General features: G+C 42.1%; 1 protein-coding gene across 4 annotated transcripts in view; it reads left to right on the top strand.

The window, feature by feature from the left end:
- AFF1 (AF4/FMR2 family member 1) overlaps positions 1–26,998 on the top strand; it is a 107,786-nt gene that overhangs the window by 65,362 nt on the left and 15,426 nt on the right. Inside the window, exons 4-15 of one of the 4 annotated variants that reach the window (XM_026068453.1) lie at positions 195–239; positions 2,802–2,888; positions 3,684–3,720; positions 4,099–4,150; positions 11,992–12,046; positions 12,178–12,221; positions 13,686–13,842; positions 16,547–17,467; positions 20,114–20,211; positions 23,143–23,389; positions 24,835–24,926; positions 25,450–25,513. In XM_026068453.1, coding sequence (XP_025924238.1) covers positions 195–239; positions 2,802–2,888; positions 3,684–3,720; positions 4,099–4,150; positions 11,992–12,046; positions 12,178–12,221; positions 13,686–13,842; positions 16,547–17,467; positions 20,114–20,211; positions 23,143–23,389; positions 24,835–24,926; positions 25,450–25,513 — 1,899 coding nt within the window. The remainder of the gene's footprint in view (positions 1–194; positions 240–2,801; positions 2,889–3,683; positions 3,721–4,098; positions 4,151–11,991; positions 12,047–12,177; positions 12,222–13,685; positions 13,843–16,546; positions 17,468–20,113; positions 20,212–23,142; positions 23,390–24,834; positions 24,927–25,449; positions 25,514–26,998) is intronic. The other 3 variants (XM_026068455.1, XM_026068454.1, XM_026068456.1) reach the window with 3 other exon arrangements.

The following is a 26,998-nucleotide window of genomic DNA, read 5'->3' as shown; positions in this document are numbered from 1 at the left end:
CCAACATTGTAGAAATGCCTTATTAATACCTGCTGTTCCAATGGGTTTTTAATTCTAATTAGCATTTTTTTATTAACTGACCTCTGCAAAATGCACAGAGCCTTTGGTAAGCAAATGTTTGATGAATGAATGTTTGTCTCATCAGTTGGTAAGAACACAACAAACTTATGCTTCTTCTCTCCTTTTTGTTGTAGCAGACCTTCCCCAGTGATGTCCATTGTGTTGAAGAAATTTTGAAGGTAGGTGTTCTTCTGAAATAACAAGTCTCTGTTCTTTCATGCATTAAAATAGTACGTGGGGAAAAAAAATACAGCTCTGCTTCTGTCAGCCGATGCTGCGGTGGTTAGAATTGGGTCTATGGTAGGCTGCAGCAGAGAAGTAAAGATAACAAACCATTTCAGAAGCAGCTGGAGTTGTAAGGCCAGTCTTCCCATCAGAATGTAAATATTGAATCTGGTAAGTCCAAGAGCGAGCGTGACAAGCCGTCTGAGGCAGTAGAAGCAGCTGGAGTCACTCCATAGTCAAGTCAGGGCATTGCCATTTTTGAATGCAAAGATTGTGCTTCCTCCAGAGAGGCTGGACTTACTGACCTATCCATGCTGCTGATTCCTGCCAGGCCCCTGAACGCAAGCATACACCATGTCACCAATTCACTGCACATGGTGTGAAAATGCACTTTGTTCTTCAAGCCAGTTCAGCTGATATTGAGAAGAGTCCCTTGAGGTCAAATATTACTCAGAAATACTGAAGTCTTAACCGAGGTGTTTGTTGCTGTGATTCACTTCCCTCAATGTTCCTTTAGGTTGCAAAATCCTGATGCCTTTATCACTCTCGGAAGCAGTTGTTGTGGTGGCGTTTTAGCTGGAAGTTAGCTGTGCACGTGCGTTCCCCAGCAGATGCCTGGTGGTTAGCGTGCAGCGGGAGCGCTCCAGCCGGAAGTACTGCAGCCTTGTGGGTTTTATGGGACATCCTGTTTTCTTGCCCGTTAGTAATGCATAACGCTATTTTTGTAGCATCCAAAAGGAAGCATGTACAACTACCTGAAGAGGCATAGTGCAGTGTGTTGAAGAGTTTATAGTCCAGTCGAGAGATTGCACAGCTGTTTACTGAACTGAAGAATGGGAGGGGAGAAAGGGGACGATATAATGATAATGTGACCAAATAGTTGCATAGCTTAGCTGTGATGAGAGACTGTTGCTAGTTCTTGCATATAGAAATCCCTATAGATTGCTCTAATGCCTGCTTGTAGAGCCAAAGGTTGTAATGTGGATTTTTTTCCCGTGTAAATCCTCTGGTTTGGTTTTATTCCTAATTTCTTCCCTGAATTGCTAATTGATAGGGAAAGTGGAAACACTTCTGAGCTTTTCATAATTTTGCCCTGATGAAAAAAGAGCATTTGTAAATTATGACACAGCAGAGATTTTCACACTTCAGTGTATTTGGTGCAAAAGGTACAAAAAGAGTGCTTTGCACGGACAGGTGCTTTGTTAAGTTCTGTAAGCCCTCTACCAAGCTGTGCAGTGCATGCTCATTGCGAGTTTTGTTCAACATCAGTGTTGGTGAGGTGAGCAAAGTCTCGGTATTGTTTACTTAACATGTTCCCTTTTTTCTGGAAGCTGGCAGGGAATGGTTGTGGTGCCACCACTCTGGATGGTGGGTGCTTGTGCTAAGTACAGAGGAGATTCTGGGCTGGGGAGGAAATCTTGAGAAAGGTATTCCTGAAAAGGGAGTGAAGGTGGCAGGTCCTGTGAATTCATTTAATCCTTGAAGTGAATATTACCCTCTTCCAGATTTAAAATTTGGGGATTAAGAGCCAAGAAAAATCAATCTTGTGTGATTTTTACCAAGGTTCTTTTAACTTCCTTGGGGAAGTTGGGAAGCCCCAGTTTCCCCTAAGGCCTTGTCTAGATTAACCCTCATTAAAGTATTTTAGCTTATGTTCAAGACAAAGGTCTTTGTCTGTGCTAGACTTTTCAAATACATTCATTGCAGTGCAAGCCAAGGTTTTAGGCTGGGCCATAGTGCCAGAAGAAGCAAGTTGGAAGTTCATCTCACCTGCTGAGTTATATCTCATGAGTCTGGTATTTGTGCTCTGCTTTCCCTTGGACTGTGACTGAGCTCAGGAAGTTGGGACCTGTTAGCGACGGTGGGTGAAAGTAAGGGGAGGGGAATAAGGCAGAAGAATTCCTAAAAAAGTAATTTGTCAGGCGGTCTCTTAGGTTCAAAACTATGTGCTGGAGCTGTGTCAAAGACATCTCCGTTGGTGACAGGAAAATCCTTGAAACTAGCCAATATTTTAGGTAGAATAATAGAGGGAATGGCACGTGGTCAGAGCTCTCTGGCTGACCTCCTCGAGTTATGAAAGGCCTTTCAGAATGTTATTACTGTAATGGGATATAAGAACTTCCATAACAGGAAAGTCCTGGGCTTTGAAAAACCCAAGACCTACTCGTATATGGGCTCTATTTACTTTTCCCTGTATTAACCATGATAGCTGTAATTCTGAGGCCTAATCCTGCAAACCCTTAAAATAGATACTGAGCTTTATACAAGCTTCCTTTGGATTTCTGTTACTTGGGCAAGGCAAGGATGCTTGCATATGAGGGACAAGTAGTTCTGTACTCACCGTGTTGCAACTGCTGGGTCAAAGGAAAACTTTTCACTGCAGAACAGTCTTTTATGTTTATTTTGGGGTCTGCAAGGTTTTTTTTGCTAGATTTGTTTTAATCCTTAAAGTGTAAAACTTCACCTGCATGTATCAGTAAAAATATTATATACCTCTTTTTTCAAATTCTTTCCAGGAAATGACCCACTCATGGCCACCTCCTTTGACAGCCATTCATACACCTAGTACAGCAGAGCCCTCAAAATTTCCATTTCCATCAAAGGTAAAATAACCTCTTTGGGGCAAACCTTTTAAGATGTTAGAAGAGACCTTTCTGCCTTTTGGATATGTTTTCAGCTATCTTGTCCTTCTTTCATAAAATAAAGGCAGTTAGGGGAGATATTATCTTTAGAAGTCATCAGATAAATTAAAGCACGATGGATCTCACATTATATAACTGCTGTTTGAAACCCATCTTTTTACTGAGAAATTAGATCAGATTGTGCTTCTGAGTAATTATTTTTTGAGTGGGCTATTTGATAGTGTAATTATCATTTACCTTTTTTATTTTGTAAGTGGGGTTTAGATTTTTAGAGTTGTAACATGTTTGAGGCAAAGGATTATTTACATATTTGTTAGAATTGTGAGCACCAACTTGAACTGCTTTTCAAAAACCTTTTAAGGAACTCATCTCTGCTGCAGCATACAAAATGTTTTATCTTTCTTGTCAACACAACTATCTGCCAAATGTGTTAAACAGAAATGTTTGGCAGCTCTTTTTAAAATTTTATATTTCTTCAAAAATAAATGTGCCACTAATATGCTAACAACATACTTTTGACGGCAGCAGCATGCATCATTTTTATCCATGCTAAACTATATCAGGCCATCTTAGACTCTGACATTTCAAAGTCAAACTTTGACAAGGTAGACTTCTAGTGCAGTAAGTAACACACTGAAAACAAAACATCCTTATGCAACTATTGAAACAGAACATGTTTCTTTTATTCTCAGTATTCACTTTGTCCTTTTTCTTGTTTATTTTCGTGTGTGTGGTTTTTTGTTTTGTTTTTTTTAGGAGTCCCAGCATGTTGGATCTGTAGCACAGAATCAGAGTAAGTAGAAATCCAAAGAAAACTCGCTGTTACATAAGAGTTCACAGACAGTTTTGTGACTGTGTTGTGTATTGTATGTTGGGGAGAATATCAAATGCTTAAGTTGATTAAGTAGCCCAATTTTCTGTGCTTTATTGAAAAAGGATGAATTTAGACAGTGCTTAAAAGGTTGTATACGTTCATTAAATAGAAATTAAGGCAACAGCAGGGAACAAACTGTATTTCGTTAAGAAACCTTATCTGGAATGGTGAATAATCTCAATGGCAAATGATTATATCCTCGAAGAGTGACTTTCTAATTTGACACGCAAAGACAATAGAGTAAAATATGATACAAATGAGGCAAATAAAACCAATTGATTCATTTTTGATTTACAGAACAGTATGATGCACCTTCAAAAACGTTGCCTAATTCTCAACCGAGAACATCGTAAGTAACCAGACTCAGTTTTCATGCTCTGTTGTGCAGTTACTTAAAGAAACTAGAATGAACCAAAAATTTTACTTGATGTTTTCAAGCTACAGATACAAAAATTGTTAAAACTAGAGGTGAAATTTTAAAGAGATCTTATAAGGTATTACCCTCTTGAATCATTTTCTTCATATTGTTCAAGGAAAACTTTCCTGAAAAGTGTTATTCTTTGTTTTAGCTATATTTAAAAAAAAATCGTGTTATCTTTCTCAAAACCTCAGTTTATATTTCTCTCTCTAAAAATCAAGGTGACTATTTGTGTTAAAACTGAATTTTAAAACCTTGGCTCTCTGATAATAGCATGTGCAGAGTGGGTGAAATGAAACTTCTCTAGCTTCTCTGGCACTTTACATATTTCTTCTTTTCCCTCCTGTTTTATGTTTTCTCTGAGAAGCAAGTGCCTTATCATTTGAGCCTCAATGTGAGACTGTTTATGAACTGCTTATACATGCTTATGCATAATGGGTACAACAGTTTTACAAAGCACAATTTCACTTCACCAGTATAATCTTATTGGCCCATGAAACTATTAACAGCTGGGTGGGAACTGCTGGTGAATGCAACTCAGAGGATGAAAGAAAAATGGGTATTTTCAGGTAGAAAGGGGAGGAGGAAAAGGAAATTTCACCTTCCCCAAAAAAACCAATAAAAAACCCTCTTTGCTAGTATCTTTCTTTCTTTCTTTCTTTCTTTCTTTTTTTTAATTAGGGCACTCTTATTCTTCAGATCATGTAACCAGATGGGATGTGATTTCACAAGTATCCTGTCATGCCACCAAAAAAGCTAGTTTGTAGACTGGAAAAATGCTATTTTCTAAGTTTTCCAAATTCTTGCTGTGATACATTGGTTTAAAATAGCTAACACTTTATATTGCCTCTGGCTCTTGTCATTGTGCCATAGGTGTGATGAGGCCAGTTGATGGTATTGGAGCAGTTCAGAGTTATGTGGCTCCAGTCACGTGGAGCATGTTGTGAGACGGTGGTGTTTGGATCTGGGTGTGCAGAGATTAATTCTGTACTGGGGAATTGCTGCAAATGGTTCTTCTTGTTTATTGTAGTAAACGAAGCTGGGGGCAGCAGCAAGTGGGGGGTCTCCGAGGTTTTCAAAAGTTCTTGCTGTGGTAGATCTAACTCTTCCTACTGAAGGAATTTTGAGTGTAGACCATGGCACGACATTTTGAAAATCATATTCTTAATGCTTCAATGTGTAAAGGATTGGCAAGAAAAGACAGGAAAGCAATGTCAACTAATAAATGATTCACTCTGTTAGAAAATTTTGAGTTGGTGGAAAAGATTTGTAATGGCAATAAAATGATTTGGTACCATCCTAGTAGGTGAAAGTGGTTATCTATTAATTAGGTTAATTACAGGAATTGCTTGAAAGTGTTTTTGTGTGGACTGAATTTTAAGCTTTCAAGATTAACCTGACCAGATGGCAGCGTTGATAGATTGTGAGCCTTAAATAACAAATATAAATCTTTCTGAGTGTATAAGGCTAAGTGGTCCATATGCAAGGTAATTGCTGAATCATTAAACGCCTATCAGTTAATGTGATATGTAAATATCTCATATTACTTCATACAGTGATACTCTTCCATGGAAAACTGCAAACTACAGACTACAAAGATGCACCGCTTTTTTTTTTTTTCCACATCATGAACAATTTCATAAAATTTGGAATAGGCATAAGCAAGAGGGACAGAATCTGTCCATCTCCATTGAGTTTGTAGGATTTTAGGTTCAAGTTTCTGTAATACTTGTTAAACAATTATATAATATAATTATATAATATATATTTATATTATTTATATATATATTATATATATATAATTTTTATATATATATAATTTATATATATATATAATTTTTATATATACAATTATATAATATTGTTCCAGCACAGTGTGAAGTCTTGCTGGCTGGCTGGGGTTCAGGCTTGCTGAGCGGTCGCCGACTCCCCTAACCCTTTCCTCTGTTCCTCTGTCCCTCCGCCCCAGTCCGCTCCTCTTGAACGATTTCTTGAGATTTGCATTTCACTGATAAAAATACTAGTTTCTGCTGCTCCAGGCTCCGTCTTCCTCCTAAGCTGCCCTGTACCCACGATCTTTATTTCAGCTCTTCTGTGCTGTATCTGCGACAGCTGAAATGTCTCCTCCAAACATGGCAAATGCAGACAAGTGCAGAGCGTCTGGGTCAAGGCAGGAGCCTGATAATGTGTTTAGATCAGCCAAAGAGGACCAGGGCTGTTCTCTCATTAGATCGATACGGCTTTGCTGCTGCAGGAAGGAAAAGTGCCACCCGAGATCAGGGAACCGGGGCACAGTGAAAGCCACAGGTATCCTGACCTGACTTTTTGGCCTTGGGAATAACTCCTTTCCTAGCCCACATGGCTGGAATTGTAAAATTGGTCTGGAATGTAGAGCTGTGTCCTCCACTAGTGTCCCCTCCGCCCTCGGTGTCCCCGCAGGGCACTGCCTGGAGAAGGCTTTCACAAATGGCCCTTATGTGCTGGGACAGGGCTCACCCAGGCTTGCTGAGATGGTCCATGATGTTTGTTACCTTCCTAGTGAAACGACTTCTGCCGTGCAGGGTGGGCATTTCCTGGCCAGGCTTTAGAAGCCCAGGCAGAACTTTCCACACGTTAGTTTTCTGCAGTGTCTCATTGAGACCGCCCCAGGGGACTTCATCTGAGCTAAAAACAAACCGGATTCCTCTGGGGCTGAACCCATGGACGGCGCGGCGCGAGCGAGGGAACTCGAGTGTGTGGGCTGCCCTGTCCCTTCCCCACGGTCCGCACTCCCCTGCTTCAGCCTGGCGGCCGCTGCCATACACAAGAGTCAGTCAGGAAAGCGGCGTTGCGGGGCCCGGGCAGGCAAGGGGAGAAGGTGGCGTCTGTGTGCCTGTTGAACGCTGCCAGCCCTCTGGAGTCGCTGCCTTCTCCTAACCGGCAGCGGGAAACATCCCTGAGCAAATTTCTGGGTGCCCGGCACACTTAGCTTAAGCAGGAACAGTGATGGGAAGTTTAAGGGAGTGAAAATTCGCTGGCGCCTGGTTACTTTCCCAGACTAGTTCTCCTTGGGGTGTAAAGGGAACCTGGGATCTGTGACACCGTTCTGGTACGTCCAGGGGTAAATGTCTTTCTCTCAATGATAACTTTGATTGGCATTTCAGAGCCAGTTCTCATCTACTAGGGACGTACGTACGCACAATCGACAAAGGCAGTTTGAGCAGGAGTGGTTTAGGTTTATGTCCAAGCTGGAGTGAACCAAGATTTGCCCCAAGACTTCCTCTGCGTCTCTTCCTTGAACTGATGTATCTCTTTATTTTTTGTTTTGTTTTTGTTTTCATTCGTACAACAGGGCTTTCTTTCTTTTTCGCTGTTCAAAATGCACATGACTGTCTGAAAATTCAGCTGCCTGGAGTGGCTCATGTTACAAAGTGTAGTTGACTGAAAACAAACAGCATTTGTGCTGGTTAATTAGAGGCTGAAATCCCTGTGCATCTGGGTGCCCAAATTAAGCATTCAGCTTTAGAGAACATACAAGGATTTCCCAGATGGCTTTCATTCTTGAATACAGCCCCTAAGTTAGCACCTGGCTTCATTGGAATGGAAGGAGCCTTTCTTTTACAAAGGGGAGATGCCAAGCTCATTCTTAGTAATGCATCTTTAACTCGGTTGGCAGAGAGAGACCAGCTTGCGCTTTCAGTGGAGCTGTTTGTCTGGCAAGCTATATTAATTTTAGAATTGCTTCTCTCCCCAAAAGAGCTCCTTTTTCATAGATTTACAGAGAGATTGATGGTGTGTACATAAGCTGCAAGTCCTGCAAATGAAAACTTGGCATCTTGTAACTCCTGAGCTAATTAAAGCATTAAAATTATTAAAGCAGGTTTATTTTCTTTAACTAGGCTATTTAACAATTTGTTGAAGCCTTATATTTGGGAAACTGGCTTTGTCTATCCATGCAAAAGTATCACTCGTTTGAAGCTTTAGTGTTCTTTCTTGATGCTGAATTGAACAGCTTAAGAGGTTGCAATGTTCTTGCACTCTGCTTTTTGTCTACCAACAGCTCAGGTGAAAAAGGCATTCCTTGTGCTTACAAACAGATCAGTCAGATTTAAAACAAAATCTACGTAGTGTTTCCTTGCATCATCCTTGTACCTCTAAAGAAAGTGAGTCTGTAGCCCAGAATTTTTAAAACAAAGCAAAACAGAATGAAAAGAAAATGCTCAGAACATTTTTAGGATTTTTTAGCATCACTAGAAGCTCGTTTAAATTAATGGGCAGACTAGGACCTGTGCCTTGCAGTCAGTAACGTATTGTCAAGTATTCTGCCTTTAGGTGACTGGTTCAAAGCTGTCCCCAAGGTTACAGTCGTTGCTACCTTTGAACGAGTACCTCCCTCAGAGGGTTCAAGTGAAAGAATTCATTGAGATCCCAGTGGACGTTTGGCCAAACTGCTGAGAAACATGGACAGTGGCTGTGGTGTTGCTATTCCTTTTTTGCCTGTCTCAGTGGAATGGCACTGAACTTCAGCTTTAGCCCACATGTCAAGGCAGTGTGTATAGGATGGCTGCAAACTGTATGTTGTTTGCCTTCCATAGGTAATTCAGGGACTTCATTTTCCAAGGTGGTGTCTCTTAGCACCTTCCTCTACTGTTTACTCTAAAAGAAGAGGCAAAAGGTGATTTCCACCAGTGAAGGTGTGTGAGGAAATGAGGTTGTGTAGGTTGGGAGATGGGAGACAATAGTCACAGGGGAAAGGCAAAATCAAAATGCCAGAACGACGAATGCACGTAGCTTGGTGAGCGCCTGGTCCGAGGAGCCTGTGTGGCATGGAGAGCGCTTTGTGCAGTAACAGGATTTAATCGAGGGCTGTAGGGTCGGTACCTTCACTAGAGGCAGTGCCTGTGCGAGGAGGATGGCTTTGTTCTGGTGGACAGAGCAGACCTTTGGGGGTTTCTTCATGCTGTCCTGCTCCATGTACAAGAACATTGGTCCAAACCTTAATCTCCAGTAAACTGACTCATATGGGAATCTTGTAGAAGCATATACTTTTGAAGCCAATTTTTTTTTCCTTGGACTGTACTGTAGCTGCTGTGTGAACTTGTTTCAACAAAAGACTTAGTAATTTGAAGAACAACCTCAGTAGGTTGGTGCTGGTGGTTGAGTGCAGGTAGTTAGTCTGTCTCATTTGGAGGGAAAGGAGGACAAGGGAACTTGCATTTGGCTCCCAGATATTATTTTGGCACCCTGACATAAGTCACCTTTGCATTCTGTCCCAAGATTTTAGGGGCTTATGACTTCAAAATAAAATGCACACAAAAGAGTGTTGCTGTCTAGTCAGTCTCCTGGCAGTTTCCAGGCCAACTCTATCTTCTTTGGAAAGGAAATGTGCCAAAGTATACATCCTGCTGAAAAAAAAGGTGCAACATAAAGCAAATTTTTATTAGATTTCAAGTTTTAAATAAAAAGATCAGATAAGATCAGATAAGATTTGCGCTTGAGTAGGTAGTAGTTCAAGTGCCGGATCCTCCTCAGAGATCTCCTCCGCAGAGCAGTGCTAGTTGTCCAGTGTGAAGGAGGTACGTTTCTCAAGGATTTCCTGAAAGGGATGGGTTTCATGGGCCACAAGTGTGTTGTGGTAGCCAGCCAGTCCTGCTTAATTTCTGTCTTGTCGTTTCTGGCGTGCGAGTGTAGGTGGGTGCTGAGTTCCCTGTACAGCTCCATTTTGATTTCATCATCTTGCTTTAGGGCAGGTTGAGGTGCCTAGCACCTTCTCACCTTCTGTATGAGCAGAAATGCTTTTGGAGGGTTTTCTATTTACAGCTCTCAAGTATCAGGAAATAACTAACGGTGTTTTCCATTAATTTAAGGGGGCTGTGCTCTGTCCTGAAATAGTGGAGGAGGAGGATTTGTTAGTGATATTGAAAGGATTGAAAGGAAGTCAACATAGAACAGGCAACAAAATAAACCTTCTGAATAATTGCTTGAGTCTATTCTCTGTTCATTCTGTATGTGTAATTTCCATTAGCACTAATGGGAATGACGTAGCTTTCTGTTTTAAAGGGAAGATAGAGTCTCTCTTTTGAATTATAGCCCTTCAACCTGGTGCTTGGAAAGGTACTGAGAGAAAGCCTAAGTTACTGTTCAATCCTGAGCACCAATTACCAACTGCTAAAATAGATGTTATCTATTGACCAACAAGCCAATTGCTCTTACAATTTAATTTGGATTTCGGATTCATTGCTTCTGGTTTGTGGAATTGTTGTTCTCTGTGAGACCACAGCCAGCTTTGACACCAGACGTGGTCATATTTCTATGAAAGCATCGCCTTGCACTTTAACTGCTTTGGTATGAGTGTAAAATCATTTGTCTAATTAGTGGGGATAGTGCCTAATAGGGGAAATGCTACCTTTTTATTCAAGGCTTTTACTACTCTGTTGTCACAGAATCGTAAAAGTGAATGGCTTGAATTCATTAGAGGTGACCTGAGGAGCTGTGAATCTTTTTTGCTTTGTTCACAACGTGAAATGAAGGCTTGAAAGAGTTTGAGGTTTTTTGGTTTGTTTGGTTTTTATTTTGCTAATAAGTGTCAGGAACCCTAACTCTCTTTCTCCCCACTTCTGCTGGGCAATGCAGTTTCTTTGGGGATCTTTCATATTTGTTCTCTTGCAATAAAAGGTGTTGTCGTGAAAGGCGGGAGGCTGATTTTTCTTTTGGGGCTTGAGAAGAATTTCTCAGAGAGTCGTTAGTTTGAACTGAGGTTGAAATAAACTGAGTTTTGACCTGAATGGTTAAAAACCCTGTCTCCGTTCCCAAGCTTTTTGTCCCATTTTTTGAAATGTCGCTTGTATAGTTCTCTAGATTGAGTGGTCAATCTCCAGATAGTTTTGAAATTTGAATTGCTAGGCTTTTAAATTAGCAAGAGATATGCTTGTCTGCTTTCAGTCATCTTTTGGGATACCTGAATATTTCCTAAAGAGGAGGACAGCAAGCCAGGTCTCTCCCCACACATCCCTCCTCCTCCAGCCTTTTGAGTGCCCCAGTGATGCAGTGAAGCTGGAAGTAGTAATTATCACCTGCAAGCCTTACGACTAAATTATGCCTTTGGAAACATTTGCAGGCAGCCTGCTCTCTACTCAAGTGATATTAAAACAGAGTTTGTGCCTCACCATTCTGAAATTGCATTGAATATTTGAAATGCTAGATGTTATAGTTCACTGTCAGGTGTTGAGGAGCATGAAGTTCATTGTGTAGAGTGGGAATAGGAGACTGTCTTCACCGTGGCATTTCCTTAGGCATGTGTGAGTTGGGAACCTCTATGCCAGGAGAAATATTTGCAGCCCAGGACGAACAGTGAGCATGGAAATGCACGGTTCCTCATGCAGGCAAAGCGCTTTCTGTCCCTTGGGGAGCTCGCAGAGCCCTCATCTCTTGCTGTATCAGGACTGGACCTTTTCCAGGCAGCTCTGCTGCTGGCTCCCAGAGTAACCTTTGTGGAGGAGCATTCCCCTGCCTGAACTTCATTTCTGTAGTCTGTAGAGGGCAGTCAGTGATACTGACCTCCTCTGCAAAGTGCCCTGAGATTAGGTGGAAAGCACAGTAAGAGGCCTAGGGTCCATTTAGTCATTTTATCATCCCTTCAAGTAATGAGAGAATTTAGGGATAAAGTATGCTCCATGTTCAAAAAGAATGTGGGAGGTCAGTTTGTTTTGGCACCAAACAAGTTTTTTTTTCAGTGTCTGCTGCTTGAAAACGTGTCTGCCTTGGCTGATTTTTATCTTTTGGTTGTCTTTCAGAATGCTCCAGGATGACCTTCAGCTCAGTGATAGTGAAGACAGTGGTGATGACCAAGTCAGTTTTAGCTGTTTTATGTACTACACACACAGACATCCCTTTAAATCATCATGACCTATTCTGTTGTTCCAAGCTCCTTAAGCTAACCTTTCCTTCCCCTCTCCTCTTTGTTTTTGTGAACAAAACAGGTTGTTGAAAAGCCACGTTCTTCATTTGCTCCTCCAAGGTACAGGTTTGTTTCAAAACTGCTAGCTAGACCAAATAAGAAGGGAAAACAAAACTGCCTTTTATACATAGGAGTAGATGGGAAAAAGGTGCCTTGTTTCTGTAATAGATACAACCTTTGGTTTCTAGCTGCCTGAAGTTTCTGTTGAAAATTGGCTTTAGTTGAGTGAGGTTTTACTGAAAGCTTCAACTAGAAATAAATAGACCAGGCATGCTGGATTGTGCCTTTGAACCAGAAGTTATTGCTCCAACCATTCCCTTTTCTCCGCTTCCCCCTGTCCCCACCCCAGTCTATATGCAGATCGCACTGGAGCTGATGGGATGCTTAGTTATGATAGGGATGTCTAAGATGTGAGTCCAGTTTGAAATCAGAAGGAGGCCAGAAATAGTCATGTAGGTGAAGAACAGAAAAAAGGATTAGCCAGAGTCATTCAGCCTTCTTCAGCTTCTCCTGATATGTCAGGGTCTTGTATCCGGTTTCTGCCATGTACTGTTAGTCAGAAGCAATGTTCAAGGTTAGACTGAACAGGCATGCACCCGGATTAGAGGGAGAGGGGTGGAGAAGCCCAAAACTTCTTCTAAAGAAGAGCACTTAAATACAGAGCACGTTTTTGGCTTGATGACTGTATTCTTCAAGCACAGGGTAATGGTCTACAAAGTCAGACTTGCCCAACGGCACGCTGATTCTGGGCAGCATCCATTGCCTCTGGGAAAGCTCTTGAAATAGAGTGTTCTCGCAGCGCCAGTCTGGATCAGCAAGGAGCTTGCCTCTGTATCTCACAAACACAGTGACCTTGGTATGGGAAACAGTTTTCAAAATCAGAAATCAACATTTTGACTTAAGCCCATTACCAAAAAAAAAAAAAAAGAAAGAAAGAAAGAAATTGTGCTTAAAAATCATAGCTCTGCCTCATTTTCATCCAGTCCAATTTGTTGGTGCATCAGGAAAGACTTTTGAGTAAGGCTGAGTGTTGCAAAAAGTGCTGCTGCTTGAGATGGCAGTTAATGAACAGTTACAGCACCCTTGCCAAGAAACATGGCTGAGGAAGTGAAAATTTAAAGGGGAAAGTACAATAAAGAGAAATGTATTTCTCTCTCCTGTTAGCATTTATTTGGTAATTTTTCTTTTGAGGGTTGGGGCTTTCAGAAAAACATGTGTCACTTTTTTTTTTTTTTTTTAATTTTTTTTTTTAATTTTTGTTGGCTAAATGCAGTTTCATACTGTAGCAGTGATGTCCTGCTTGTGTATTCATCTGACTGGGTTGGAGGTGAAGGTCTTATTTCCAAGTTTTTTTTGTTACAGTGCTTTATCTTTGAATATGGCATTGTATTCCTTTGGCCTTCTCCCCTTTCTTTCCAGAGCCAAAACATGGGGTTTCAGTTTTATTTCTGAATGCTGCCAGGTCAATAGCATTAATAAGTAACCCTCGCCCATGCTGCTTTCTAATTTTATCTCCTGATGGCCTTGCAGTGCCCCGCAGTCACAGCCTGAGAGTGTGGCATCAGCACATTCCAGCAGCCCGGCGTCAGGGAGCACCAGTGACTCAGACAGCTCGTCAGACTCAGAGACGGAGAGCAGCTCAAGTGACAGTGAAGCAAACGACCCTCCGAGACCGCCAGAACCTGAGGTGAATGCAAATAAAACGTAGAGGCTGCTTAATGCAGCCTGTTGCCTCAGACTTCCCACTGGCTGGATGTGGTCAGGACGGGAGACCTGAAATACCATCGTCATTCAGGTGTCCCCTTCAAGTCTTTGCTGCTTCATCAAACTTTCCTTGCCCTTTGCTTCACTTCTAGAGTTTGTCTATTAAATAACCCTTAGTAATGGTATAATTAGACTTTTCAGTGCCTAACCTTGAAGTGTTCTCCCTTCTCTTTTGGCACCATTGGCTAGCATTTCTGGAGGAATTAGTGCCTTCATTGACAAGGTGTAGGCAAGGCACAGATGGGAAGCACAGCTTGTCTCATGTGTTGAGGGCCCACCTGCAATTTTCCTGGGTGCCAAGGCTGTGGGCTGCTTCAGGGTGAGACCATTTTCCTGCTGTCCTAAGTGAAGCTGCTGCCTCCCTGCAGCTCCTGCATGTGAGTGACAAGTTAAGCTTCTCTCAGGTCACAGCTGAAGTGATCAGACCTTCAGCAAGATCTGGAATGTGCTTAGACTTGCTTCTGTTGAGTTTGGCTCAGATACTGCTGTACTAGCATTTCTGAGGGTTTTTATTGGGAAAAGCAGACAAACAGAACTTAGTGCTTCAAAGTTTCATAATTGAGACCATGCATCTTTTAAAAATCTGCTGCAAAAGTGTTCATGTCCCATGGTGTGAAACAGATCCTCCAACCTGCAAAACATTCATGGGCCAATAGGAAGTGCACAGTTGTATCCTGTGGACCACAGCTGATGTCAACCAATCCACCGACAGTTTTGACATATTCTCACAAAGCCCAGAAACCTCTTCATTTATTCTTCCTTCCTGCAACCACCTTTCCTTTCTTTTAGCTTAGAAGCACATGAACAGGGAGACTTTTATGTGCAGAAAACATTGCAGAAGCTTTGAGAAAATGTATCTTCATCTCACATCTAATACACTTTAACGTCCAGCAGTTCAGTTACAGACTTTGTCTTGTGCAATATGAATGTTTTGGGAAGGAAACAGATGTTATGCTTCTCTCCTTTTACCAAATCATGCCTGTTTTGTCCAGAAAATAGTAGATTAGAAGATCCTTCTCACCTTCGTGAAGTCCTCGCTATCTTCCACTGGCAATTTTATCCCTTTTTGTTCAGCAAATTGTTCATTCATGTTGCACAAGGAGTAAGCTAATACACATGGCTTGTTTGTGTATACACAGTTCTTCGCAGACAATAGCAAAGACTTCAAGACCTATGGGCAGTAGTTCCTTTTTCTTTAATACTGTCTCTTACTTTACTTTGTGTTCAGAAAACCTAATGAAAACCTGTAAGAAAGTGTAGATTGCAAGCAAGATAAATGATAATAGGAGAAATGTTAGGAAAGGATCAGAGTATGCCACTGTCTGATAACTCCTTATATTATAAACTGCAATTTATTAAGTCATTTGGGTGTGTTTTTAGTGTTTAACAAAGAAGAAAAAAAAGGTGTTCCTGAGTTGCTATCAAGTTAAAATTCTAATGAAAACAAGGCAGATTTTTCGTCTGAAAACAATAATGGAATTTGTGGGTTAATTTTACTTACAAACCCATGGTAAAACTAAACCCTGTTTTTTAAACCAGGTTCCCAGCTTAAGTCACCTAAACACAGTTAAGCACATGCTTTTTTGGCCCTGAAGACGTACCTTGTTTACCAGCATGTTCCACAGCACAAAACGGAGTTGGGTCTGGATGGAGAAGGAAATCAAGGCAGAAGGAATTAATAAGTCTTGAAAACCTTTAATGTACTAGGCTTTCTTTTTTCTGGTGTTCAGGGTTGTGGCTGGAGAGAATTGGTAAGGGTGGGAGTGTAACTGTGCTCTGATGATTCCCAGATAATGGGATATACATTTGAGCGATGCTGTCAAATCTGCAAGGTTTTCAGAATGGGCCTGAAACAATAATGCCCCTAATTGCAGCTTCTGATGTCTGTTTTAGGATTAGCTGGTTTTGCTTTCTTCCTTATTTGTGAGACTACCATTTCATTAGGGCAGGGGTTCTAGCAATGAATTTCAGTCTCTGACCGTGATTCCAGAGGCCTTCAAAACTTGATCGTATCTCATGCCTTGCTTGACCCAGAGGCAAGCAAGTGTTGGATTGCCCAGGCAGAGAAGTCAAAAGGAGCTGGACCTGGTGTGTTAGCCGTATAATTTCTTTTGGTAACTGCTTAAATCACGGGAGCCTGATAGCCTACCTGTAAGACTTGGACAAGATGTGACAGATGGGACAGCTATTGCTCAATTTTGAGAGGAGTGCTCTGTGAAAAACACTTTCCAAAAGAATCATGAGGACAGCAGCTAGTTCTGTTTTTGCACTTGCTGTGTTTTTTGTGTGTTGTCTGATTGTGCGAGGATGTTCATTTCTGGTGCAGGGCAAACCAGGACCAAGCTTTCATGTACACTGATCTCTCACTTAGTTACAGGTAGGGCTAACAGAGAGCTGGGAATTTTGTGAGACCTGCTTGATCGATCCTGTGCAAAAATGGAGCGTGTGTTTCTGAGTTAAGCGTTCGTTTGTACACACTAGAGTATCCCCAGTTTCTCATGGTTTTTCACTTTGAAGGCCTTTTAACAATAAGGGAAATTTTCTTGGATTCTGCTAACCTGTGCTAGAATCAAAATAGCCCATGAAGATGTCAGTCTTACATCTTTCCTTTCTCTTTTTGTCTGTAGCCTGATCCACCAACATCTAATAAGTGGCAGCTCGACAACTGGCTAACTAAGGTGAACCCACCAGCAGTGCCAACTGAGAGTCTCAGAGAAATTGCCCATGCAGATGGACACGAGGAGAACAAGGAACAGGGAAAGAGTATCAGCAGCAATTCCTCTCGTGAGCGGCCCGAACCGAAGGAGTCTCATCCCAAGAACTCTAGCCGAGTAGCCAGGGCTCCTCAGGATGTTCATCTTCCAAGCAAACGAAACTGCCAGAAGTCTCCTGTGCGTACTGAGGAGCCCTCACAGAGGCAGACTGTTGGGATCAAAAGGCCCAGCAAGGTCCCTGTGCACGAGGGGCCCAAGGGAGGCCTGAAGGTGGAAAGTGAACCTGGTCCATATGAGGTTAAAGACCAGTCTTCCAGAGACAAGCCAAAAGTAAAAACGAAAGGGAGGCCAAAATCCAGTGATAAAAAAGAATTGAAACCAACATCACAAGAGCCCTCTGAGAACAGAAAGCACAAGAGCTCGCATCAAGCCAACTCCAAGCCCCTATTGGACCCTAAGCCTGTGAGAGACATTTTGGCTGGTGGCAGTGCCCAAGAGCATCTCACCCTCAGTCCTCTCACCCAAAGCCAGGGCACAACCCCCACCAGGACTAGCGGCAATAAATCTGCTGTTGTGGTCAGAGAGGATTTTCACAAAGACAAGTTTCCCTTGCCTATCAGGGAGAAGAAGTTGTTATCGCCTGTGAGGGACTTCCCAGTTCCTCACACCCTCGTGGTTAAAATTGAGCTCTCTCTCCTGTCAAGGATTCCTCAGCCCCCTGGGAAAGGCAGTCGCCAGAAAAAAGCAGAGGCTAAAGAGCTCCTGGGTGCAAGGAAGCAGGACTTGGAGAGGAAAAGCACAGACAATCCTGACAAGTCCTTCAAAAAGAGGAAGGTGAGAGGTGAACAGCGAGGAGGAGTGGGGTTTTGCAAGGACCAAAGTGTCATTTAGTGAATATGGAGTTGTATGAAAAACTAACATTTGGAGTTTGTTTCTGCTTCATAGGTTTGGAGTGGACCCGTTATCTTCCTCATGTAAAAGCGTTATCAAACTTTTAAATGAAACATTTCAAAACAGTGCATAGATGTGTTTTACTGATCAAAAATCCACTGCTGAGCAAAAGAAAGTGCCGTGAGCTGCTTAACAAATGGTGTTTTCAATCAAATTTTCCGTTGTTTTTTTTTGTAAAACCAGTGTCCTCAGACAACAAAATCCCAACCCTCCTTTGTTGGAGTTGCTTTCAGCAGGCCCAGCCAACATACAGTCTATTGGCCCTTTGGTAGTGTTTGGCTTCTGCGTTCAACCCAAGCAGAGCTTTGTAGGGCTGCAGTGCCTTCTCCCCCTGCACCCTCTTCTAAAAACAGCACGGTATCTGAAGTGCCTCCTAAGCTGTGCATTCATCTCCGGTATCCGTTTAATGTGTGTTGCAGGAGAGCACCTTGCTTGCTGTTAGAGGAGGCGCCCAGAGGGAGAACAGCCCTGGGGCACCACGGTCTGCTGCTTTCCGTTGTGTCCGTGTATGTGCATTCGGCCACCTTTAGCTGTAGAAGCTCAGTCTGAGTAGTACAGTCTTTTCCTGCATGGAGTCATTTATTTCTGTTAAACAGTTGTGATCGCTTATTTACACAGAGAAAGGGGAATGAATTATACAGATGTGGACTATATGAATACTAGATGTGATGCTAGCAGCCTCATGCCTTTTGTTTTTCATTAAATGCAGACTTTTCACTGAACTAGGCTTAATGATGATAAAAACTGTGACTAAACCCTGCCTTGGATCTCAGTACTGGGATAAGTACATAGAAAGCTGCTTTGATTTTTGTTGGAGCTGCTGTGGAGCTAGCAGAGATGCTAATGCTTAAAGATATGTCTGTCTCTAGCGGAGGGCTTTCCAGAGATCCTTTTAGAGTCCTTCAACTGTAATGGTTGCCTTTCCTTGAATTATAAGACAGCCCCTTCTTCATTCAGCACAGTAGTTGTTTGCATGTCATTTTTGAAAGCCGGCTTCCAAAGGGCACAGTGAATATACTCCCAGCCGGCTGGTTCACTCAGGCAAACAGCTTATTGCAGGACTCGTGATGAATAGTTATGATGCAGGTATTCGTTGTGGATATTTCGCATGCCTTTTTGGTGCCCCTTCAAGGAGTAAGTGGCTTATAATTAGTGGGAGAATAACCTCAATTCTCAGGCTGGTTTCATTAAATCTTGTCGCTGTCTAAGCTTCCCTTGGTTGTGGGGGAGAATCAAGACCAGCAGCGAAATGGTGAAGGAACCTGAGAGACCCCAGCAGTGTCTCTGTCGCGTAGAGGAGCTGGAGAAAAACAAACAGGCAGTAAATCTGTCGCTTCTCCTGGTGGCCTCTCAGAGACCAAAGAGAAGAGTTATTTGACGCTAGGTGTGTCTTGCCTTGCAGCCTACGTGTCTGATCACAGGAAAACCCATCTCAGGGCCTCGCCATCTGCGTCATGGCAGTGTACTTCAGTGTCCTTGGAAGCTCAGGCAGGGTCTTGCGCAGCAAGGTCAGGTACAGCTGGCAGACTTCTTGCAGTGATATGGAGCTGCACATGAGAAACCGTTTGAAGGGCTCCTGTGGCCAGAGGTGGGCTTTGCTCCATACGTGGCCGCCCAGTTCAATCACAGCCACATCGGCCTGGATGTCCTCTTGGGCGAGAGAGGGAGAGCAAGTCCTTGAATGCTTTTGGCTAGCGGCAAAATCTTTCTGGGGAGAGCTGACTGAATAGCTCAGCTCCTTCTTACAATTTTTGTCTCGTAGTAAGTGGTTTGGAAATTTTTCATTCAGGTGAGCCAATGGTTTGGCAATACGCGCTTTGTGTTGCAAGATCTGTGGAATGTACTAAAAACATTATTTATTACCCTCTGCCTCAGTGGTTCTCGCTGTTCTAGAGGACAGTATATAGGCAGCAATTTTAACTGACGACTTAAAATTTTGCTCTATATCTGGTTCTTGTTAATAAAAAACAAAAAAACATGTCTTGGGAATCTGTGAGCAGTTTAACTCTCTAGCAAATGCTGCTTTTTCCCTTCCTTTTGACAAACCATGCGTATCACAAAACACGATTGCTTGCCCTTCATGACTTGCAGAAAGAATTTTAATATGTTTCAGTCTTCTTTATGATTCCTGCTCACTAGGGGTTAAAAAACAAACAAACAAACAACAACAACAACAACACCAAGAGCAGATAGTGAAATGTTTAATCTCAGAAACGTAAGTTCCATTATTTTGGACAACTAGCAAGGAGAGGTTTAGCACTTTTATTCCATCCCCTACAAAATAATTACTCTACCCAAGCAAAAGTAGATAAAATGTCATTTTAGGATACTTGCAGGTGAACCTGAAGTTTACGTCCACTGTGCTGTGGGTTTCCGCTTTGTCAGTTCCAATATCTTTTTGTTTCTTTTTTTTTAACATGAATCAATCACACTTAGTTATGTTGGTCTGTACTTTATATGAACTTGCAGAGTCTAAGTGATCTTTTTTTTTTTTTTTTTTTTNTTTTTTTTTTTTTTTTTTTTTGTTAGAGGGAAATGGAGAAGGAGATTGATAGGAAGAAAATGAAATCAGACAAAGAAACCAAATCATTGCAGTCTTCAACTCACAAAGACTCCAGCAAATTGAAGTGAGTATACAGTGGTGGGATGCCAGAAAGACGCATAAAAGTGAGCCTTTGTTTAAAAGGTTAAGGAACTGTATCTCCTGTTCTTCTTATACTTGTGAGTTTGCTTAATGTAATGTGCTGTCTGAAACTTAATCTGTTGCAAATTTATCTTTACATCCTGAAACCATGTGTCTAATGAGATGTAATTTATTTGCCTTTTTTATTTGTTGCAGATGTGCAATTATACATAGTATCACCTCCCCTCCTCTCCGTTTTGAATGCTGAGGATTACTGTTTTAATCATTTGAGCATGGGCTGATGTTTTAGCGTCTAGTCCTCCTCCCATATTTGTTTTACACTTCTATAAAACTACTGAATGTGGTGGCATTTGTCCTTCTTTATAGTAGCTGACACCAGAATGAAGACTTTATCATTTTAAACACAAACTTGTCCATCCTGCAGTTTAGGCTGCTGCATGCTCTGATCCATACGTTACACATACCTCAAGAAATCCTTTTATGTTGCAAGAAATTTCATTGCCAATTCAGGGCACAGTGCTTTTCCTTCTAAGCTGGTACTAAACCAGTGTCACTGCCATCATTAAGATAAGATGCAGGAAAAGAAATGTGTGCAAAAGGTGGCTGTGTTAAGCGTACTATTCTAGTTGCAGCTCCTGTGGTAGGCTGCCTACCTGCTGGGATGATGTAGTAGTCATTTCCCCTTCTTTAAACTACAGTGTTAATCTGTTGTCAGTAGATGCTTGCTACAGCTTATCTGGGAGGTGGCAGCAGTTTTTCTATGGAAGCAGTGCATGCTTGTTTTGCACAATGGTTTAGGGATTTAAGGGGATGGCAAGAGAATACTTCTTTTGTTTCTCCCTCCACATTTTCCTCATTCTGGGTTCTGCTGTCCTAGCTGTTTTGTGGGAGTTTGTGCTTGCTTACCGCACAGGGAGCAGCAGAGAGCTTTTCATCAGATTCATGGTACTTCCCAAACATTTGAAGCTCTCAAAGTCTTTGTAAGGTGCGAAGGTATTGTGAACACATTTTGCACATGGGGGAACCGAGGTGCAGACAAATTAAGTTGCTTGCTCAGACTCCCATTGCAAACAGGTGGTAGAGCTGAAAGTGTAGCCCAAAAGCCCTGACTCTCATTCCCATCATGGAGCAATAGTGTACACAGTGGAGGAAATTCTGGCAGCCTCTTCACTTTTCTGTGTGGAGAAAAATATTGTACTAAGTGCAGCTAGATGTCTGTAAATTTTGGCTTGGTGATCATAGCTGTTTTGTTGATTGGAAAGGTCTTGCTGAAAGAAAAACGTTAGGTGTTAACGCTGATACTGTCTGCTCCATCAGCTTCTTTTGCGTTCACCAGTACCAGGCTTTGAACAGCACTTAACCTGCTGACTCCAGGTAAACAGACAGTGTCTGTGCTGGGTGGACCTGTCTTTTCCTATCTGAGAACACAGAGGTGGGTATGATGGATATTGCAGAGCTCCGTTTTGTCACCTGTTGCATCATGAAGCTGCTGAGAAGACCCAAACTCGGATGCCTCAGAAGTGCATGGATCTATGCAGTTCTCCCTTTCTCTAATCAAGCCCAGATGCTGCTGCGCTAATTGACTTTTCACTGTGCCTGGTCCAGATGTGTATAAGGGCTGGGAAGAATATTCTGGGAAGAATAGGATGCAACTGGGGGGAAAGAGGGTGCTGGATCAGGTTGGGGGAAGCGCAGCTGGAAGAAGGAGGAAGGACTGGGGCTGCTGCTGTGCTCCATGCAGGATGTATCAGCTGCAAGAGGTGGTGAGGCTGGGGAGCGTGTGCATAGCGCGTAGGGACTGTACTGTGGGAAAACTGGCTTCTGCTCCAGCATGTCACACAGCTGTAGCTTTTTTCCTGAAGAAGGGATGGGACCGTTCTCAGTTTTTTGTCTTTTTCCTTTCCTTCTGCTTTCTTGGAATGCGTTGTTGTACAGCCAGCTGCACTGTGAGTACATCCTACACCCTGGTTGTTACTGCCCCACGGACAGCAGAACTAAGCAAGCTGTGCAACATCGTGCTCCAGTCTCTCCACAGAATTTAATTTAACTTCTTCCTCTCCTGATGTTACAGTCCATGAGTTGGGATTCACTACTCTAGATACTTTGTGTTTTCTTGGACAAGAAGCTAAAAAAAAGTGTTGTAAATGACTACTGAAATAAGGTTTACAGTTGTTTGGTGCTGCGTATAGCTATCAGAGTTCCTCGATAATCCTAACCTTAGATGATCAGAAATCTGGGAATGCCAAAGTATTACTAAATGTAGTCAGCTCTGCCATTTAGAAGCACAGCATTTTAAGTCTCTTTCCCTTAAAACCTCTGAACTTTTATCTGTGTTGGCTAATTTAGTTGACAAGTCTCAAAGCAACAAAGGAAAACTCAGTTTAATTCTCTCAAAACTTGGATCAGGTTTCAGGGTGAGCATCTCTGAACATAGAAAAGTGTCTTCTACCATAGAGGGGAGACAGAGGCAGTGCTGTGGTTAACTTGCCTTGAAAAGCTGATTGCACTGCTGGGAGATTTGTCCCAGAGATTCTGGTCACTGCAATTACCTCTCTTCCTCTTTCAGTGAAAAGTGACTGTGTTGGAGGGGTATCTTTTTTGCAGCACCCAAACATCCTAGTTGCAAGTCTTTACTTTAATGATAAGGCTTAAGGCTTATTATTGCTTCAAAGGCAACTTGCTTATATGTTGCTGACAGCTGAAGATGTGTTATCTAATGCACTGCGACGTCCCTAAAGTTTCATTTTGCCTTTCCTGGATTCCTTATGTTAATAAGTCATCTCACATTTTCAGAGTCTCCAGCTGAATAAACAGAATTGGTACATGATGTAATTAAGTTTTAAAAAAAACTACTATATATATATATGTGTACATTGTATTCATCCCAAACGATAAATTCGCTTCCCATCTGCAGAGTATCAAAAGCTTCATTTGAGATCCAGAAGAAAGATCTCCTGCTACCCCCACCATTGCCACCCATGTCTCCTGCACATCCTGCACCGAAGCCAACCAAGATGGCCCAAAAGAGAGACAGAAGTGAGAGCAGCCAGCTGCCTGCCACAAATAACACTGCCAAGAACAAGAGCAGCCACAAGGATCCTTTGTCCTCCAAGCACAAAAAAGTGGACAAAAAGCATCCTGAACAGCCTAAGAGCAACAAAGTAGGTATCAGTTACTACTGGCAGGATATTTCCTGCAACCCAGGGGTGCTGTATGGTTCTCTTCAGAAACAAGACCTTAGAATATTAAAAGGGAAGGAAGATAGCCAGCCGCCTGAGAAGGCTCTTAGAAGCATCTTTGACCCTTTAGTGGATGTCTGTGACTATATTTTGCTAGCCCAAAGGGGAGCATTCTTTCCCTAAAGGTGTACAGGGAGCAGAGGCTTCAGATAGGTCTGTGGTTACGGGGATTTCTGGGCTTGCATTTGTGACCTTACCTTGTTGGTGTAGTGTGATGAGCAATATGCTGTCAGGGTTCTGCTGGCAAAATCAACAAACCAAGAGATTGCACTGCTGCTGCAACACTAATGTCTCTGCTCGCTTTCCATGTTGCACGTGACATTAAGAAGGTCCTTAGTGTGACCTATCCCAGAAAGATTCCCTTCGGAGGGGAGAGATTGGCTGGTGCAGACATAACTCTCTAACCATCTGCTGTCTCTTGGTAGGAATCTGACCTAAAGTCAGGGTGTCTGTGGATTTTGTATGAGACACTTATTTTGAAATGTTCATGGCAATTTAACTTGATGACTTCTGTGAAATTTTTTTTATCTATTTTCATCTCACCAGTGAAAAACAGTGAGAAGGGGTAACCAGGTATAAAGGAAAGGCAAGAGAATCATGTTTTTAGCAGTAACTGTTTCTGACTGTATGCAACTGCAGGTATGACATAATGGTGTCTTTACAAATAGTAAAGTAATAAAAATAAGTGTCTTTACAAAAAGAAAGAGTGGATCACTTAAAAATAAGAAACAACAGTCCCTATTTTTGACTATAACTTTGGTATGAGCTTATATAGCTTGCTTACCCAGTTTTTGTTAATGAGCCTTGCAGCTGGGTCTTTACATTACTGGGTTATAAAATTCAATTATATTGCCATTTGCTAGTTTCTGGATGTGTGTGGTCCAGGACTTTCACATGTGTTTCTTAAGGGAGACTGTGGATGCTGTATTAGCTGGCTTACTACTTTCCTTTTCCTGATATTCTAGTTGGTAATGCAGAATCAGCAATTGCTGTCTAGTTAAGCTAGAGATAGGTGTGAATGGATGTTGCTAGTTCCTGCCTTGGCTAGCGGCCATGGAAAAGGTGCTGTTAGCAGGCTTACTGTTACCTTAGTCGTTGTGCAAGGAAATCTGCTACTTGATTTCTCCATGCTCAGGGAAAGTTTGAATTGTATTAAGCCTTACTAGCAGTTAGATGAGAAGCCAAGTTTCCACTTCCGTGGGGTGGGGAGGGTTGGGGAAGAAGGAAAGAAGAGGAGGAGCATGGAGAAGGGAGAATGCCTGGGGCAAATAAATGTTTTCTCTTAAAATTTAGGAAAGCCCGACTTTAGATCTGTTCTTGATGGTATCTCTGTAACCAGTTTCTTCTCTACACTGTGATTTTTCCAGGGATCTGCAGGGGATGTCACAAATCCTTTCCCAGTGCCTTCTTTGCCAAATGGTACCTCCAAGCCAAGGAGACCTCAAGTCAAGTTTGAAAAGTAAGTTCTCATTTTATACCCCTCTTCTGTCCCTTCAGAAGACACCAGGCAGGGCTGGCCCTTCAGCCGGAGTGTAAGCCCTTTTGGTCTGATTTGTGTGTGTTGTACTGCAAAGTGTGCTGTATGATTCATCTCAGTCCAAATGTGTTTGTGATATTATATTTGAGGAATGATATGAGATCCCATAACTACTGTCTTTCCATGAGAGTGAAGAAGTAAACTTGGCCTCATAATAGCCTAGCATAGTTTTTTTTGATGTCCAAATGTAAGTTTTCAATGTTTTTCTATTGTAGGTTTTTTTTAAATTGATTTATATTCATACCGTCTTGTCTGTGCATTCAGATGCTGTGTATTTCTGAACATGCTGACAGCATTCAGTTAGTGATTATTATAATTTTTAATGCATGCATAATAAGTGAGGGTTTGTACAGGAATCACAGCATCCTCTAGATATGAAGGTAAAGCTGGTACTTATCCTGCCCTTTTTTTGTCTGTGTTTTTCTTCTCTCTGTCCCCAATTCAGACAGCATCCAATGGAATATCACATAGAAGAGGCCAAGAGGCTGAAGCACAAAGCTGATGCTATGGTAAGTCTTGGCCCTGTGCTGGAAATGTTAAGCAGTTCTCACATTCAGAGCTGGTACCTATGTGTTGGTGAACAAGATTTGGTGGCTAGCATTATTTCCACCTAATGGATTTTGTTCAAATCATATGTGTCAGGGGGCTGTTTTTATTTGCCTATTTTTGAAACATTTCCCTTTGTATAAGCAGACCTAGAGAATGGGATTCAAAGTTGACATTGTCCAAGATTAGCAGGTCTGTTTGCATTGCAGAACTGTAACAAAATCCTTGAAAGATGGATCAAACAAGTTAGTTTTAAGACAGTTTCCTCCGAAATGTCAGGATCCTGATGATAATTCTGTTGCTGGTGAACAAGATTTGAAAGTGCTCTTTGCAGATGTAGCTGGCTTTCTCAGATGTGCGCAGTTTAATAGCATGCATAATTAAGTACATTTTTTGCTAACTGTGCCTCAGTCAGGTAATCTACAGTTGCCAGTTGACATTTACCTGAAAAAATAAAGTGAGAGGTTTTACTTTTTTGTCGCTTTCAGCCTTTCGTGCCAAAATATAGCATAGGTATCTACAGAGCGAGTTCCTTTCATCTCTGGAAATAATTTTTAAACTCTTTTACACTGTAAGTGACAATTGCCTTGTTTTCCTGCTAATTCTTCCCACTGAAAAAAACAATGCCAAGCCTTTAAAGGCTGTCCAGCTGTTGACTGTTAAGATCTAGTGGTAATCTACAGTCTAAATCTCCAGGGAACTAATAATGTAATCCTGTCACTGAGAGGATTCAATCCAGGAGCTGTAAAATGTTTGCTGCAGCTTTCCAGCTGCAAATTCAGTGGGAACAGGACAGGAAGGCAAGACAAGAGTTTCCCAGATGAGAACACCCAGGTTTGCCTTTGGAAATCTCATTTTGTGAAAGCCGAGAGCAGGCAGGTCAGAAAAATACTGCAGAATGAAAAGCATTTGTCTGTGTGCACAGAGCTGTCGGGGAGATGGCTTTAGCAGAGAGAAAGTGTGGAGAGTCTGAAGGAGCAGAGTTTACTGATATCTGAGGAGTGGGAAGGTAGGCACAGCTATAGGCTTTCTGCTGGGTTTTAGGATACACTTTCTATGAGAATTTTTTGTTCTAGTGAGGAAGAAATGTTTGATCATCTCTGTCATTTCTCTGAGGATGTAGAGATTTGGGGTCTGGATAAGCTGGGCTTGTTACTGTGGTTGCTCACAGACAACAGCCTGAGCTTGGACTAGGTCTTAGAGTGGAAGGATCAACCCTGAGACGGATGGCCGTGTAAGGCCAGTGACTTAAGTGGGAGGATAAGAAGACACCATTGCATTAGTCCAGCCACTGCACAAGAGGACAGGAAGCAGGAAGAAACTATGATATTTATTTCAGCTCTACCGCACTGTTCTAGACATGCAGAGTGACTGTAAAGCTAATACGTTTACTGATCAGTATACTCTGCCAGATCTGTACTTCTCCAATAATCAAACAGCTGACACTG

The sequence above is a fragment of the Apteryx rowi genome, unplaced genomic scaffold, assembly GCF_003343035.1.
Source record: "Apteryx rowi isolate R43461 unplaced genomic scaffold, aptRow1 scaffold_270, whole genome shotgun sequence".
Taxonomy (NCBI): Eukaryota; Metazoa; Chordata; class Aves; order Apterygiformes; family Apterygidae; genus Apteryx; species Apteryx rowi.
This window is presented reverse-complemented; position numbering and strand designations above follow the sequence as displayed.